The 17100-nt window shown below is 41.8% G+C and overlaps 1 protein-coding gene across 1 annotated transcript in view; it reads right to left on the bottom strand.

Moving 5' to 3' along the window:
• The window catches only part of LOC117701947 (phenylalanine--tRNA ligase, mitochondrial-like), a 70910-nt gene that overhangs the window by 14691 nt on the left and 39119 nt on the right, over nt 1–17100 (bottom strand). The window contains exon 3 of the mRNA XM_034493352.2: nt 2782–2913. Coding sequence (XP_034349243.2) covers nt 2782–2913 — 132 coding nt within the window. The remainder of the gene's footprint in view (nt 1–2781; nt 2914–17100) is intronic.

Below are 17100 nucleotides of genomic sequence, written 5' to 3'. Positions count from 1 at the left end.
AGTAAGCAGGCAAAATTAAAAAGCTTCCTTTTTTAATGCCCTTTTATATGGGCTGAGACCAGCTGTTGTGGCCTAGAATTAGGGTGGGACATTCTACTTCAAATGATCCAATCAAGGAAATCTCTCAACTCCTTAGGTTTTTTGGTGATTCTAGATGTGGTTAATCTGACCACCATTATTAGCCATAATAGAAAAAGATTCTATGTTTTAAGTTATTTTGTACCACAGACCTTCCTCTCTGCCTTGTGTAATCTAAAACTCACAAAGGCTCAGTGAACGATAAATTTCCTGCTGGTACAATCACAGCCAGTGACATCTATGGTGGTAACTTTAGAAGTTTGTATCCAGTATCCCGTATGAATAGACAGAAGCATCCCAAGTCATCCCAGTAGGAAATTCAAGTATTGAGAGATGGCACAATATTGTTCTAAAAACATCAGAGATAGGGTGGGGTTGAGGAGAGCCAAATCATCAGGAGAAGTTAGTATGACAAACTTTTTGGTGTTCTTAAGCACTAACTTCAAGTACAAGCAGCAAATCCCACACAGGTGGCCTTTTATAACATCAACTAATTTTTTCCCATTGCTTTAGTCTCCCTCTCTCTAAGATACTTAAATTTCATGCATACAACTTTGCAACGACTTGATTATTGATAAATGGTTCTAAGCATTAACAAAATTCTGGATGCTACAAGATGGGCAGTTAATCTCTACTTCACTGTTACTGTGTGTCAGACTGTTTCCTAAACACTTTTCATTCAGTACCTCAACTACATTTGATATAGAGATTTTACATAGGGCATCCTTGTGTCCACTTCAACTACAAGAAAACCAAGGATCACAGGACATGGGCAAAGTGTATTCATGTGTTGCAGATCAGGATGAATTTCTAAACACCCAAGGGCAACTGAGGACTATGATTTACTCTCAGGCTCTGATTTCCACTCTTCACCCCTAGGTCAGCTTTACACACAGGGGAAAACTGTCTATGAGGCATTTGTCTGTGTGCAGAGCCCTGCAGATGGAGGCGCCCTAAGGAAAGCCAGGGGAGACCTGGGCTCTCCAACTTCAAGTCATTGGATCTTCAGTTTTTGAGGCCACATATCTACATGGAACAATGTGGCCACTGACCTGAGATATGCCAACTGCTTAAGCAGCTTTCCATGAACTGAACTTTGAGCTACTTCAAATGGATTGAAAATATCAAGCCCTTAGTCAGATCTGCATAGTTGTCTAATGAGTGGCCTTAGATTAAAAAACCCAACACTCCACCTTCAGGAAAATGAGGCACCATCATTTCCTGGTACAAATCCTTTACAGAGCCATGAGTACTCCCATTCATGGGCAGCAGACAGTGCCCTCTACCCTTCCATGTCTTTAATCCCCTTTCCCTTTCTCAACTATCACTTCTTGGTCCTATAAATAAATATTCCATAACACTGTTCTCACAAAGGCATATTAGAGATCCAGGCTCCTTATATCTGGCATCTTGAGAATGAACTATTTTTCTTGTTCTAAATTGAACATTTTAGTGATAAATAATAGGTAAACCAGACCTTACCTGGTGACAAGAGTTAGAAGAGGGGCCAGGCATTCAGTCTCTTACCCAAGGACAGTTCCGACATTCATGTCACCTTCTTTCTTCTGTCTCATCTCATCCTGAACTGGTACCTCATGACCTTAATCATAATCTCTCTAAATGTATTAGTCACCAAGAATGATTCCCTCCTGTCTACACTGAGGCAGAAGTCTCTGCATCCTACCCAAGCTAAACTGCCTTCTAAGACCACATTATAAATGCCCTTTTCCAAAGGCCAAAATGCAGAGAGTGGAGGACACTGAGCAGGCAATAGCCTACACCAGTCCCTCTCTACTTCTCTGCCTAATCTCTCAACTTCCACTAAGAAACTCAGACTGCACAGTATATATCTATATATTTATTTGATGTGTTTGAGACTGCTTCAAATATCATATGCTGATCTTGAACTCACTACATAGCTGGAGATGTCCTTGAATTTCTGCCTCTAGCTCCTGAGTGATAGGATTACAGACCTATATCACCATATGCAGGGGATCAAATCCAGCGCTAGGCAAACATCCCTAGCCCTCAAAAAAATGTTTTTATAATTAAATTCAGATATTGATATCTTTAAAACACACATCTCTGAAAGCTAGTCTAAATGGTATCATTTTTATTAGGCAATAGTCCCCCAAAGAAGAATTGCAAAGACCTGTCTCAAATTTTGTTAGAAATTAATTAGTTACCATGTCTTTCCACTTTGCCTTACTTGATGGCAACACCTTTGCTGACACTGGGGAGCAACTAAGCAACATGGGCCTGTGTGGTTTTATTTTGGGGCAGTAGTGCACTTGTAAAATCTCTCCTGAATTCTGGCTAATGAACTGAGTGCAATAAGAACAAAAGAGATATATTTATTTGCTTTATTCATGAATAGCTAGGAAGACAAACTGTACTCATGTGACATACCAAATGCCTTTGGGCAGTTACAAAGCCAACACCCCACCGCTACCTCAATCCCCAAGGGTTACAGACTCCTAAAATCAAAATTTAGCTGTCAAGAGCTGATAAAAAGGATCTCCAAAGATAAAACTCATTTGCAAAATGAGGAGTGACAAGCAAAGCATTAGAAAAGAGTCTCATGTGAATTCTCAGAAAGGCTGGTGATGCTGCCCCTGGTGAGATAACTATAGGTGACTATGCAAATGAGAATACAGGGGTCCACTAGGAAACCTGTAAGTACAGTGTAGAATTCTTTCTTACCTGAATTGACAAGCTGCTGTTCCATCACCCCACAGCCAAGGACTTCCAGCCATTCTCCACGGAAGTTGATCTCCATCTCGAAGGAAGGGTGGGTAAAGGGAAAGTAGCAGTCCACCCACCGAACCTCCAGCCCTGCAGAGTGCCAAAGGAAAGACACACCAAGTCAGAAGACAGTAAGTCACAGTGGCATGGTAGAATTAAAGAAACTAAACTTTCACTGGACTGTTCTCCAAATCTACATCTCAATAATGAAATAACAATTCGGAGATGTCCTAAATTCAACCACAAAGACCTAATGATGGTATGCTATTTACCTGTGCAGGGGCTTCACCTTTCTGAGTACATGTTGAAATTGTTGACTTGAAATCTGTCCTGCTGACAGCAGCTCAGTGTCCTCACTAAGCCTAGAGCACACATACGCATTCTGGGCTGTTAAATTCATCAGTGCTCTTTACAGCATGCCTTCCAACCCCAAGCTTTGTCTGGAATAATATTGTCCTTCTAATCTATAGGCAAGAAAATTCATCGGACGCCACTTACACCTTCCTCAAATCCATCTGGCCCGGTGGACCTATTTCCACTGGCTCCCTATTCCCAGTGCTGGATTAGTCACGGTAGACCTGTTCTCTGGCTAACATCTGCAAAACATTAAAACTTTGACTCCAGAGATCCCCTGTGTTTTCACAAACCACAATGTCTAGCTGACAAAAATAGGACCAACTTTCACTCTCTTAAAAGTTCATGTGGATAGTTTTATGAATTCTTAAGAGCTAACACGTTAATAAAACAAAGTCTTCCAAATATAAGCAAAATACTTAAAAATATCAAATATTTTTCTCCAGTAAATGGCAAATACATTTAAATGTCAACAAACAAAAAGCAATCCTACAAAATGTCAAAATTGATCTTCAATAAGCTATCAGAAATATGGTATTATTGAGCAATGAACTCATTATTTAGCAAAGAAAAAGTTAATGAACTCAAAATAATGGCTGAGACAGAGATGTGCTGGATTGAATATGCGCAGCCCATGCTGAGGTCTGCAAATCACCTGCTAAGGCCAGAACCGCTGAGGAGAAGCTCTGTGTGCCAGCAACGGCTCATCTACAGCACTACTCAAAGAAGCGCTGTGTATACCTGGGCAAATGCCTGTGAGAAAGTCCAACAGTCCCCGAGAAATATTTCCTCAATCTCCCTACAGGTGTTGTTTTCAACAGAAATGAAGGAAACTGTTGGACACTAAAGCCTGCCTAGAGCAAAGCACACCTGGGCAGGAAAGCCAGCCAAAGCTTTTTAAACCCCACAAGCATGAATGCTATAATCTGTATAACAGAGTCTGTGGGGTGCAATCAAAACTCAGAAGACTCAGATGGACCACAGGTATGTCTACTGAGCAGGTAGCTCTGAAGACATGCATTACCTCCTATCTTCTGAAAGTCCCTCTGGCCTGGCAGAGGGTGCTGAACAGCCCCTACACCATCCACGTCCTCTGCTCCCCCAACTCTACTTTCTTTAGCCTTCTTTGCACAAACAAAAGCTCAAATCTTCCCAAGCCAACTTTTGAGCAGGCTGTGGCTCAATTTCAAACCTAAACAGTGATGATAACATTGTAATGATAATAGTTAATGTATAATATTGGCAAAAATGCCATATTCTCTTATATATTTGAACAATTTAAACTTGTTGCTTTAATATATGAGCAGTGGTTATTTTTAAACTACTGGTAACAGAATCATTTATAGAAAACCTAAGATATTAGCATTAAAACATATTTTCTTCGTGGTTTTTGTCACACACTTTCAAGATGATCTGTTAAGTGATTTATTGAGTGCTTCAGTAGTACCACCAAAAAATATACATTTTTCTTTGCTTTTGCTCATGTCCAAAATATTCCTACATTAATTGCAGTTTTAAATGCACCTTAGGATAGTTCCTATATTAACAATGTAGTATTAACAACTAGCTGAAATCATAGTCTATTGCATATGTCAAGTATCAAAAGTAAAAATATCCACTAAAAATGACATAGTTGGGGCTAAGCAGGTCCAAATCGCAAAGATTTAATAGTCACCATGTTACTAAGGTGCTTGAAAAAAATTAACCTATATTGTAATAGCTACTGCAAAATTATGCCCAGGTTTTTTTCTCTTTCTTCTGTCTTTTCTCTCGGCAAAGAGGCATCATAATTTACATTTATAAATAAAGCACAGGAATTATCCAATTAGCTTCAGACCTCTATGCATAAATGCAAAAATACCCTGAACTTTGAGCCCAGGGTCAACCATAGAAAGACAGTTTCATTAATACATGCATACTTGATTGAGTTCAAGCCCCCAATTTCAAAGGTAAGTTAATTTACCCTTGTGGGTCCAGCTGCCATATCTCCATGTTGTGTGAAGAATATTGTTATCTTATGCATAAGTTTTGAGTAGAGGCACCATAGGAGGCCTACTTCTGTCAGAATACAAGCTTCTCAATTAGGTGTACACACAGACTACTACAAGGAATGAGGGTGGTATGCAAAGAACCACCATTGAGGTGGGTACCTATGGAACTGTAAACTGAAACTCCTCTTGGCCAGTGACATGAGCCAATGGGAAAAGGTCCATGAGTTCTTTCTCACCTCTGAAGGCCACACACATTACCTACCCTACTGCCCCAGGAAACAGGGAATGAGGAATGGCTACACCACAAGTTACCCAGATACCAGCCTCCCAACTGCTACATTGTTAGCAAGATCAACTAGAGACACCATGCATGCATGGGTGGGGGACATTCCATCTTCCTTTGCTTCCCATGAAAAGTTGGAGTTTCTAGCACTTTCACAGGCACACTGTGACTATCACTACAGTTGTCATTCAATTCCATATCCCTGTTACCTCCACAATAGATCCCAGGCTTAACAAGTAACCACATTCAACTTTCCTGAGTAAAGACTAAATGGATTCTCTTGCTGGCTCCTTGACCCATCATATTTTAAATGGGACTCTGCCATGAGAAACCTTCCACAAGCCGTAGAATCTAAATGTGAAGACAGCCCAAACCAGAGCCTATAACAAGGGTTTTCTAAATCCAAGGCCACCCTCCACTGGAGCAAATAATTTTTAAAGCTGACTACACATATGCCATTAATTTTATGACATTAATTTTCCAATGGGTCCTTCTTTGCTCAGGGGATACTAGGGATACAGAGTAAAAAGCAGCAATTTAAGGCAGTGGTGCTGGTTGCTTTCTGACTTCGTGTGGCAGGCATTCACCAGAGTGAAGGAAGATGGAGAGAAAAACTGAAAATAAGATCCTAAAAAGTGGCACTGGGTTGGCAAAATGGCTCAGCAGGTAGGGACCCTAGAACCAAGCCCAATGACCTGGATTTGATCCTCAGGACCTCCTTAATGGAAGGAGATAATGCTCCTCTGACCTGAACATATGCACTATGACACACACATATATGTCCAAATAAATGAATGAATAAATGAGTAAATAAACAAACATAATAAAAACATATTTTAAAAATTGACAGTACGCTTAAAAACTACATTGTAGTCAGAGAAATAACCCAGCCCCAGTGGCAAAGGCACCTAGCAGCTCATTTCCCCTTCTTTCCAGGAATCCCACTGTCCTTGACCAGAAGGAATAATGAGCATGCAGGCCATGCTTTTCAGACTTCTCAGCAGTGGTCTACTTAAACAACTTCCTTGTTTTGTTTTTCTTCTTTTAAAAAAAAATCTTTTTAAAACAAGATTTTTGGTTACATAATACATTAACGGAGTTCAGAATCAAAATACTTTAACACTCCAACTACATAGCAGGCCTTCAGTGAGGCTCCTCCCTCACATCTGTCTGTCTCTTTTGCGCCTCTGAATCCTTACAGTAAACTTATAATTTCTTTAAACTGCCAGGTGTAAGCAAATACAATTTATACATTTCCACTTTCCATGCTTCCTTAGATTTAAAACCAGAATCCAAAGCAGATGACTGACACATGCCGTCTACACAGTGGGCATGTCTGGGCCTCTCTGCATAAAGGCAGAGTACTCATTCATTTCCTTCCTCATTCCTCCAAGGTACTGCACATGGCTATCCAGTGCTCACAGAAGCCCCTGACTGATATGTACTTAGTGCATAGATGACAGTCAAGCAATGCTATAACAAAACACCCTCTTGAGCCCAAGAATAAGTACTTCTATAACTGGAATAACCATGGCTGAGTTGTCCTCTACAGATGTTACATAAGAACTTACACTAACATTATCTCAATGCTTTTCACAGAAGCCTAGAAATATAACGAATTAACAGCGGTGTAAACTGGAGATCTAGACACAGATGAAGATCTAGAGAGCTGCTAATATAAGACCACCTGCCTGGGGACCTGAGGCAAGTGATACAGCCAGCATACATAGTGGGAGGATGCTCAGGCTTCTGCTACCTGCTCAGGCAGTCATCTCCATGCAGCCCTTGTCTCTCCCCTAGCAAAGGAAGAATGTCTTTTGAATTGGCAAATGTGTTGCTAGAGGTAATGAGGAAGAGGAGGCACATTTAACCTCTGAAGCATCCTTGTGGGAATAAGAGTGTGATTTTCACTTCCAAAGCAACAAAAACTCATTCATGACATAGTCTGCATCAACACCTAGGGCCTCGCAAGCCTGCCAATTTCCCCACTACAGCTATTTAGTACACTACATACATCCTCCACGTCCACATAGCCACTTGCTAGGGAGTCCAGTACTGCAGACTGCTAAGTGGAACAAAGTCATCCCTCCCACAAAGCCAAGGCAAACCATCATGTCATAAAGTCCTTTGGTGGAGATCTCTCTAAGCACACACCACATGCTAGTAGTGTGTGGGCCACAGTGACCTTCTGCTAATACATGTACAGAACTAAAGGCTGGCTACTCCCCACCACTCATGACAGTGTGGCTGATCCCACAGCTGTGGGTCTCCTTTGTGTTAGGAAGCAGTGTTTAACGGAATTAGCCTAGGTGCCCCTTCCTAGGATCCCTTTAGGTTAGGGTTAGGTTCTTTTGGATGGATTCATTTCTCCAAATCTCCATGAAGAGAGGAATGGCCACCAGCATTTTAAATACTGAGAATGTAGTTAGATGTGCTAGAACAGGTGACTCACTCTGCATGGCTGTTTATTAAGCAGCAGAAGAAAACGCCTAACAGCATTCTACTTTGAGGTAAAATCCCACTGCTCCTCCACAATGCAAGGTAAAAGGAAATTAATCACTGAAATGTAAATTTGATCAAAAAGACTGCAGATGACCATCACTGCTGAGACTACCACAGACCTATCAGATCCTAGCTCTACTATGTATACCTTACTGTACTGGCTGATTTTGTGTCAACTTGACACAAGCTGGAGTTATCACAGAGAAAGGAGTTTCAATTGAAAAAAATACCTCCATGAGATCCAGCTGTAAGGTATTTTCTCAATTAGTGATCAAGGGGGAGAGGGGCCATTGTGGGTGGTGCCATCCCTGGGATGGTAGTTTTGAGTTGTATAAGAAAGAAACAACCCTCTATGACCTCTGCATCAGCTCCTGCTTCCTGACCTGTTTGAGTTCCAGTCCTGACTTCCTTTGGTGATGAAGAGCAGTGTGGAGTTATAAGTGGAATAAACCTTTTCCTCCCCAACTTGCTTCTTGGTCATGATGTTTGTAGAGAAATAGAAACCCTGACTAAAACAAATTGGAACCAGCATAGTGGGGTATTCCTGTGACAACCTGACCGTGTTTTGAGAAGGACTGTGGACGGACTTTGGAACTTTGGGCTAGAAGAGCCATTGGGATGTTAAGAGCTCTGTGGGACGTTCTTTAGGAGCTTGGAAGATAATGTTTAGAACAGTGGAGAAGATGGAGGCCTGGCTTGTGAAATTTCAGAGGGAAGACTAAAGACTCTTATCAGGGCCATTGCTGTTTTGATTGTGAAGATTCTGTGATTTTGATTAGTTGGGACTAAAGAATCAACTGTGATTAACAAGATACCAGAACTATTAAAGCAAAACCTTTGCATTACTGGGACTATTGATGCTGGTTACCTGGAGCTAAGAAATAAGTAGTGATTAAGAAGAGACCAGCATTGCTAAGGTAAAATCTTCTGGGAAGTGTTTTCTGAGAGCACAAAGAGGCTGTGTTCCAGAGATGGCCAAGTTTGTACCTTGTGCTGTGGCTAGACTTGGTAATGTATAAGAGTCACCCAGGTGGCACTGGTTTTGAAGGCATGGAGGGGTCATGAAAGCAAGCTGAGCAAGGCAGAAGAAGCAAGCCAAAAAGAAACATCCCTCCATGATGCATGATCTCTGCATCAGCTCCTGCTTCCTGACCTGCTTGAGTTCCAATTCTGACTTCCTTTGGTGATGAACAGCAATGTGGAAGTGTAAGCTGAATAAACCCTTTTCTCACCAACTTGCTTCTTGGTCATGATATTTGTGCAGGAATAAAAACCCTGACTAAGACACTTAGCATGTTGGTATCTCAACTCCTCTAAATGACAGTTTTGTGACAGTTTATTAAGGAAAGTATGCAAAGGGCACAGCACAGGACCTGGTCACTGGCAGGCTCCATAAGTGCTTTTAATTGAAGGCAATGGAAGAAAGGTCCTAGAGTCCTGCACATCCTTACAGACCATGAAATGAACACTTCTAAGCTGTGTCCTGAAGGTAAATGGCATTTGCTGTCCAGTTTTTACATATTAGGTACTGCATGTATTCAGACAGCCTGCTCTCATTCACTGTATCAGGCTAGCAACCACCAAACACGATGATTATTATTCCCCTTTCACAGGTGAAGGAAATGCAGTTCATGCTACTATGGAGTTAAGTTCCCATGCCAGGATTAGTACCAAGTATGTTAAACAGTAGCCTCCCATGCTGCCTGCCTTCCACTAGAGCAGAGAGAAACTAATAATAAATGAGATTAACTCAGCTCCTGTCCAAAAGGCGCTTACAAGGCCAAGATTGTAGGTTGGGTAATTGTTCTATCACAATAGAATAACAGATAAAGCAAAAATGGAGGGGAAAGAAAGCATAGGCTAAGTTCAGAGAAAAGAGAAACATCTCCAGGAGCAGTTAGAACAAGCTCCGCCAGACTCCAGGTCCACAGCCAGGAAGCATCATGAGCCTGGTTTCTGCAGATCTCACACCCCTAACTTGGGACTAGGTGGGGAATGCTAAAAGCTTCCTCGGAGACAATGACCAGGTGGATTCCATGATGGTAGAGAACAGGTGAAGAAAACTAGCACCCAAATGCAGCCTGGCTCTGTGGCTCTGGAGAGCTATAGGTTTAGACAAGGTGCGACACTGGAAAACATGGAAGTGCTATGTCAACCATCATTAAGCGATGGTTTAACAAGAAGAAAATCATTCTGCTTAAGCAATAATGCCAAGAAAACAATCTGTACAGACAGATGGATCCACAGGAATAGACCCATGAACTGCTGGACAAACATGCACAAAACAATGCCATTCAAGCCTGGGGCACCAGGGAAGCAGGAACACTTATCTCTGAGAGATGAGACTTAATTCCTCTCCAGGAAGAAAGGAGGCACAAACAGCACAGCAATCTCCCTGAGTTACAGAGACAGAGCTGGACATCTGGACAACTTATCGAAGCTGGAGTGCATGGGACAGTGCAGAAGAAAAGGGAGACACAGACTGAGCATGTTCTGTGGCTCTGCAAAGGATCACCTTTGCGGAATGCTACCTACTTCATGTATGTAGAATAGGCCATTTGCAGCCAGAAATTGAGACTCCTCAAGATAGCTGGGAATGATGTTCTCTTAGGACCAAGAATGGTTCTAGTTCCTGGAAGCCAAATGGAAAGACTCATAATGCACTGGTTATCTAGCATAGGACTCAGAAAGTCCCTGCATCAGTAATGGGAGAAAAAAGTCACATTCTAAACACTATCCCAGTTCTACCCAAGAAAGATTAAAATAAAGAATGGCTTAGAATATTTTGGAGTAATCCCAACACTGGTTAGATACAATTACCCCATGCATCACACAGTGAAATAAGCACTGCTGGGGTTACATAAATAATCACCAGGTTCTCAACCTGTGGGTCACAACCCTTTGGGGGTCACATATCAAATATCCTGTATATCAGATATTTGCATTACAGTTCATAAGAGTATCAAAATTATAGTTATGAAGTAGCAGCAAAACTAATTTTCTGGTTGGGGTTACCATAAGATTAGGATCTGCATTAAAGGCTCCCAGCACTAGGTAAGTTGAGAACCACTGCCGTAGACTCATGTGTCCTCACATTTGGTGCCTACCTAGGTGGGAGCGCTGTTTTGGAGGTTACTGAATCTTTAAAGGGTTCTTCTGTAGAACGGACATCAATGAGGGCAGATTTGAATGTTTATAGCCTCACCCACCTTCCTATTCTTGCTCCCTGCAGTTGGAAGTTATCTTTCAGCTTCCTGCTCTTGCCACCATGGACACCTAGCCCTCTCAAACCATGAGCAAAAATAAATTCTTCCTTGAGTTGCTTTTGGTCAGACTACTTTATCACAGCAACATAAAAATTTAAAAAAAAAAAAAAAAAAAAAAAAAAAAAAAAAAAAAAGGACCATAATAGTCAGCAGGAAAACAGCAGGTTTAAAGACCATTAGCATGAAATGCTTAAAGTATTTTACACTAAATTCAATTTTAGGAGCAAAGTAGAACATTTACAAACCTAATAGTCTCAATCACTTTCAATTCATTTACATTACCAGGGATTTATGGATACAGAGAAAAAAAAAACAAAAACAAAATGTTCAAGGCATGTTGTCTTTATTCCCATTACCTCATAATCTCACTCTGGACCAGGCCACTGTTCACAGCACAGAGCCCTAGAAGGCTTTGGTTGAATGTGAGCATATATTGGTCCCTATGCAGGTCTAACTGGCAAGCAGGTTATCTGAGGGGAATCAGCACCTGTGGCAGAACAACATGGTAGGGAGGAAATTAAATAAGAGGAAGAACACGACCTGCTGTCAGTCTTGCACTTGCAGAGGGAGGAATCACCATCAGAACAGCACCACTGAAGATACTCCGGCCAGACTCAGACTCTGGACATGGGAAGGGATGTCCTTTGGCAAGGGGGCTCCTGACAGCTTAAGGTTGTCTCCTGCTGGCTGAAGCCTTCTTGTACATCAGGAAGGGGATTCTTGTGGATGTGTTTCAAAGAGCACCACCAGCAGAGAGGCTCTCTCATGAGGACATCCCTGTCAGGAGGGCAGCACAGCCCATCCTTCAACTCATTCATCTAAACTGCACCATGAGAGAGACAGCACTGCTCTAATGTGAACACCAATACGTGTCAGACACTACTCTGGAAAAAGGATGTAAACACCAAAAGATAAAAGAAGAAATTAAAATTCTAGGAACCCAAAATCCCTATCTTAGATAATATAAAAGAAATGATCACCAAGCAGGGTTCAAAGTATAAAGGATGCAGTAGCCATCTGGAACACAATAATCAATTCCACAAGCATAAAAAGAGTCTAAGCGCTATCTTATTTCTTTCTAATTCTAAAACCTCTCTTATTACAGCCTTAGGATTCTGGTACAATTGAAATGTTAGCAGAAAATAATAAGCCATATTTGAGGACAGGGAAAAGCTGAACCTAACGCTGCTATACTAAAAACAAACTGCCACAAGGACAGGACGTGTTCTAATTTTTAATTCTGCTTTTCAAATACAAAGCAATGCAATAATAACAAGTGAGGAGCCCAGGCTATATAAACAAATGTAAAAGAAGTCTTGACAAGTATGTCTGTGCCCATTATTTACATGTGGAAAGAGAGAAGTCTGGGTTTTTATCTATCCTTTGGTACACAAAATGTTAATTGAGTGTGATATAGTAAACAGACAGTTGTACCAAGATGACCCAGAACAAGAAAGAGAGGAAAAGCCAGAGGGCAGACTGGAGAGAAAGGCCCAACTCAATTAGATTGTCTGACATTTTTACCATAAATTTCATTGTCTCTATCACAGATATAATATTAAAATAACTAATATATCTCATTTACAGAGAGAGAGACAGAGACACAGACAGACACTGAGAGATGGAGACAGAGCTCTCCTTTTAATCTCTCCTGAAAGGTTCTTACTTATGTGGCCCTCAGATAGCTTTGATCCTGCTGCCTCAGCTGCCCAGAATCAGGAACTCTTAGACTGTGGATTGATGAAATAGTTTATTCTTATCCTTTCTAAATAGCTAACCTCTATATTAGGCTTCAAAGTCAGAATTCCTGGGCTACATCTGGCAGCAAGATCTGATTCACGTGGTGCTTGAGTTCAGGAGGCATAGAGCGAAAGAAACAATTCCTTCAGTAGGTGCTCAATGTCAGGTTGGCTGTAAAGACTCTCTCTGTGAAGGCCACTGTCACTGAGTCTCAATGCTACTCAGCATGATAGTACTGAAACAATTTCCCAGCAATCTCCCAGCTCTCCCCAGACTTCAACTTACATGAACACTGTTCTCCAAGAAGACAAGTGTTTTTAATATATATATATATAATTACATTCTATACCTCTGCAAAGCAGATCTAACAATGAAAAATGAATTTGAAGATATATAAAAACAGTACTACTGCCAGGCACGATGGCTCACGTCTTTAATCTCAGGACTCTGGGGGCAGAGGCAGGAAGATCTCTAAGTCAGAGACTAGCCTGGCCTATACATAAAGAGTATTGGGCCAACCAGAAATACACAATGAAATCCTGTCTCAAAAACAAAACAAAATAAAAAACTGAACAAAAATTCAGCAACACTGATCTATTATAAAATCTGGATTAAAAAAGACCAAATCCATGAGACTTTAAAAATCAACAAACAAACACATCCTGACAATAAGGCACTGCTTCACTGCTGTTTCAAAACTGAAAACTCCTACATTTAGGCAACAGTATACACCCCATATCAAGACAGGCATTGAAGTTAAAACAAACCGAAAATGTATTGCAGAAGTAGTTTTTAATAATGAAGTTTCATCTCAATGCATGGTTTTAAAAGGTATGCAAGTACAAAAACAGAACAAAAAACAAAACAAAAACAAAACAAACAAAAACAAAAAACCCACCAATATAAAGGCAACTTCAAGACCAGAGTCCCAGAACTGAAGCTCCTCAGTCAACATGAAATCTAGCACAGGGTATTCATTCACTCATTGATTTGGAAAGCACCTCCCACAGGGCCTGGGAAGTGAGAAAACAACTTTAGAGAGTCAGCTTTGTCCTTCCACTGAGTAAGCCCTGGGAATGAAGCTCAGGTTGTTAGAGGAAACCCTGGGCACATTTATGTACTGAGCCATCAATCTGGAACAAAAATGTCTTAATTTTGCACCTCTTCTTTGGGATTTTTTTTTCCATATTTACACTAAATTTAACATTTTCAACTTATAAGGCCTAATCTGGATGTTGTATTTTATTTGATTTGTGAAACACATATTACTTCAAATAAAAGTTACATAACAGAAGCCTAAGATACCAAAAAACTAGCAACTACATCAGGGTTTCAAAGGTAGAGAAGTGATTTCCATGGAAATCTCAGATCCACTTAGTATTCCTCAGAGGCACAGGGCTCACTGCAGGTCCCATTCCTTCCTCTGGTTTGCTTCTGACCCTGTTGTAGCCCCAGCCATTTTTGCAATGTTCAGTCCCTATGTCTGCATAGGTTATTCCTGTTTCTTTTCCACACGATTGTTTAGCTGTCTGGTCCCTGACCTGTGAGGAGCCGTATTTGCCAAAAGATGGCGCAGGCTTCTGCTTCCTGGTTCTTCACGGAAGCTTTACTTGAGAATGCACCTGCGCATGGCGCGAAAACAGAGTATGACAATTGGATGAAAGATTTGAGCCAATGAGGGATCTGCACGTCTCACAAAGCTCTATTTAAGCAGCGGGCTTTCTGAGCTAGGGGTCCTTCCTCCACCTCACTATTAAGAGAGCTGTTTAATAAATGCTGTCAGAAGAATCCTGAAGTGTGGCGTGCTCCTTATCGGCGAGGCTGCGTGCTACATTTGGTGCCGAAACCCGGGGTTGAAGCCGAAAGTCTCGGAGTTTTGACCAGTAACGAAGGACCCTGTAAGCTCGCAGAGGATTCAGAACTGGCAGCGCGGAGAGTCTAGACGCTTTTCTGCAAGGTATGGTGGATCTTGTTTGGCTTACCATTGCTCTTTCTGTTTGGGTGGCAATAGTCCTTGCTTGTTGTTTGTGTCTTAATGATTTCAAGAGGGGAAAGAGTGCACTTACCCCCTTCCCCCGCACCCCCCCCCCCCGTGTTTATAGAAACTGTAAGTCACAGGTAGATAACTGTGCTAGTTCGCCCACTCCTGTAGATAAAGGAAGCATGGGGAAACAGCAAATAAAGCCGCTTCTCGCAGTGATACAGGCGTTGCTGCAGGAAAATGGTTTGAAGATTCCGGGGAAGGTTTTGATTAATTTTTTAAAGGAAGTGGAACGAGTTGCTCCGTGGTTTATTACTACCACCGGATCCTTATCTAAGGACACCTGGGATAAACTCGGAGCTGACTTGATTAGTGAAAAGGAAAAAGGGAAGTTAAGACCAAGGCCATGGCAAATATATAAAATGGTTAGAGCTTGCATAGAAGACGCTAATTGCCAAGAAAAAGTGAAAGAGAGACAGAAAGTTTTGGTGGAACAACAAGATAGCCTATCAGAAGCAGAAAAGGGAGAGAGCGCTAATAAGAATGAGAAGCGGAAAATTGGAAGCTGCTGTGAGAAGGAACCAGTTGTTGGGTTCCAGAACTCTCAGCGGAAAATTGGAAGCTGCTGTGAGAAGGAACCAGTTGTTGGGTTCCAGAACTCTCAGCGGAAAATTGGAAACTGCTGTGAGAAGGAACCAGTTGTTGGGTTCCAGAACTCTCAGCGGAAAATTGGAAACTGCTGTGAGAAGGAACCAGTTGTTGGGTTCCAGAACTCTCAGCGGAAAATTGGAAACTGCTGTGAGAAGGAACCAGTTGTTGGGTTCCAGAACTCTCAGTGGAAAATTGGAAATTGCTGTGAGAAGGAACCGGTTGTTATGAGGGACGTTAAAGTCTTGGGGTTCCAGAACTCTCAGCGGATAGGGCGGTCAACCGCAAGCAGAGAAAAGGAGGATACCCCAAAAAGGGATCCTCATAATAAAGTGAAATTTAGTAACTTGAGAATAGATTCGTCCTATTCCTCATCTTCAGAGGAGACGTCCTCGGGGGAGGAGGAGGAGGACACATCATTAACTTCCTCATTGGAGGGGAGTTCCCCTGAGCCTTTCAATTCGGAGGAGCAGAGGGAACTAGAAGAGGAGGTGGCTCGTTATGAGTCCGAGAGATGTGGGCGGGATCCGCCTTACGCGCCAGGGTATGTCCCGTCTGCAGAGCTAAGCAGAATGATGATGTTAATTGATTTAACTTTCAAAATGGGTCTGATTCTGAGTTATATAGTTATATTTTTCTGGATAAAAACTCAATGTAAAGGTTTTTCTGGTTACTGGCTTAAGGAAAGGCTAATTTGGAAAAGGTTTTTCTATGAGTTTTCTGATGAGGTCATTAAGGTAGTAGTTATGTCTTCCAGAATTATATGGATCAGACATGACAGAGGTAGGCCTCCAGAACACTAGATTTCAGAGAAACAAAATAATTTATCTAGATACTAAAATTTGTTTTTGAGATTTGTATATTGCAGAATATACAGCTTTGGAGAATGAATCTTATCACCTGCATGTTCACTGATGCCCTGGACTTCCAGCTGGACAAAGTTAAGACAGACTTCAGATGCTTTCAATTTACCCTTCCCCTCATTCCTCTTCTAAAAGTCAACGCCCATGTTCAGCTTGAAGTTAATGAGGAGTCAGCGCCCCAATTCCCTGGACTTGGGGACTGAGGTGGGGGTAGCGTTATTTGGCTGCATGATCTTTGGGGGAGTGCTGCTTACCCTCTGGTTGCTCTGCAAATTCAAACAACAACATCAAAAGGATAAAGTGATGATCACGCAAGCATTGCTTGTCGTGGAGCAGGAATATCCCCTCAAACCTGGTTGAATCTGCTTAAACAATGAGACACCATCACTTAACAGGATATCCTGAGGGCTCGTGTTCCCATTGCACCAGGTATCCTAGTGGTGGTCCTCCACACTTCCCAGGGCTCAGGTTCCCATTGCACGGGATAAAAGGTGTGGAGGGTCTCGTACTGTTTAACTGCCTTGAACGCCTACTGGTAGAACGGTGGGTTAGATCGGCGACCTAACAGACCTTGATTGTTGTTGCAGTTTAATAAGGAAGGGGGAGATGTGAGGAGCCGTATTTGCCAAAAGATGGCGCAGGCTTCTGC

Source organism: Arvicanthis niloticus, unplaced genomic scaffold (genome assembly GCF_011762505.2).
Source record: "Arvicanthis niloticus isolate mArvNil1 unplaced genomic scaffold, mArvNil1.pat.X pat_scaffold_348_arrow_ctg1, whole genome shotgun sequence".
NCBI classification, from domain to species: Eukaryota; Metazoa; Chordata; class Mammalia; order Rodentia; family Muridae; genus Arvicanthis; species Arvicanthis niloticus.
Note: the sequence above shows the minus strand (reverse complement) of the source record. Positions and strands in the feature narration are given on the sequence as shown.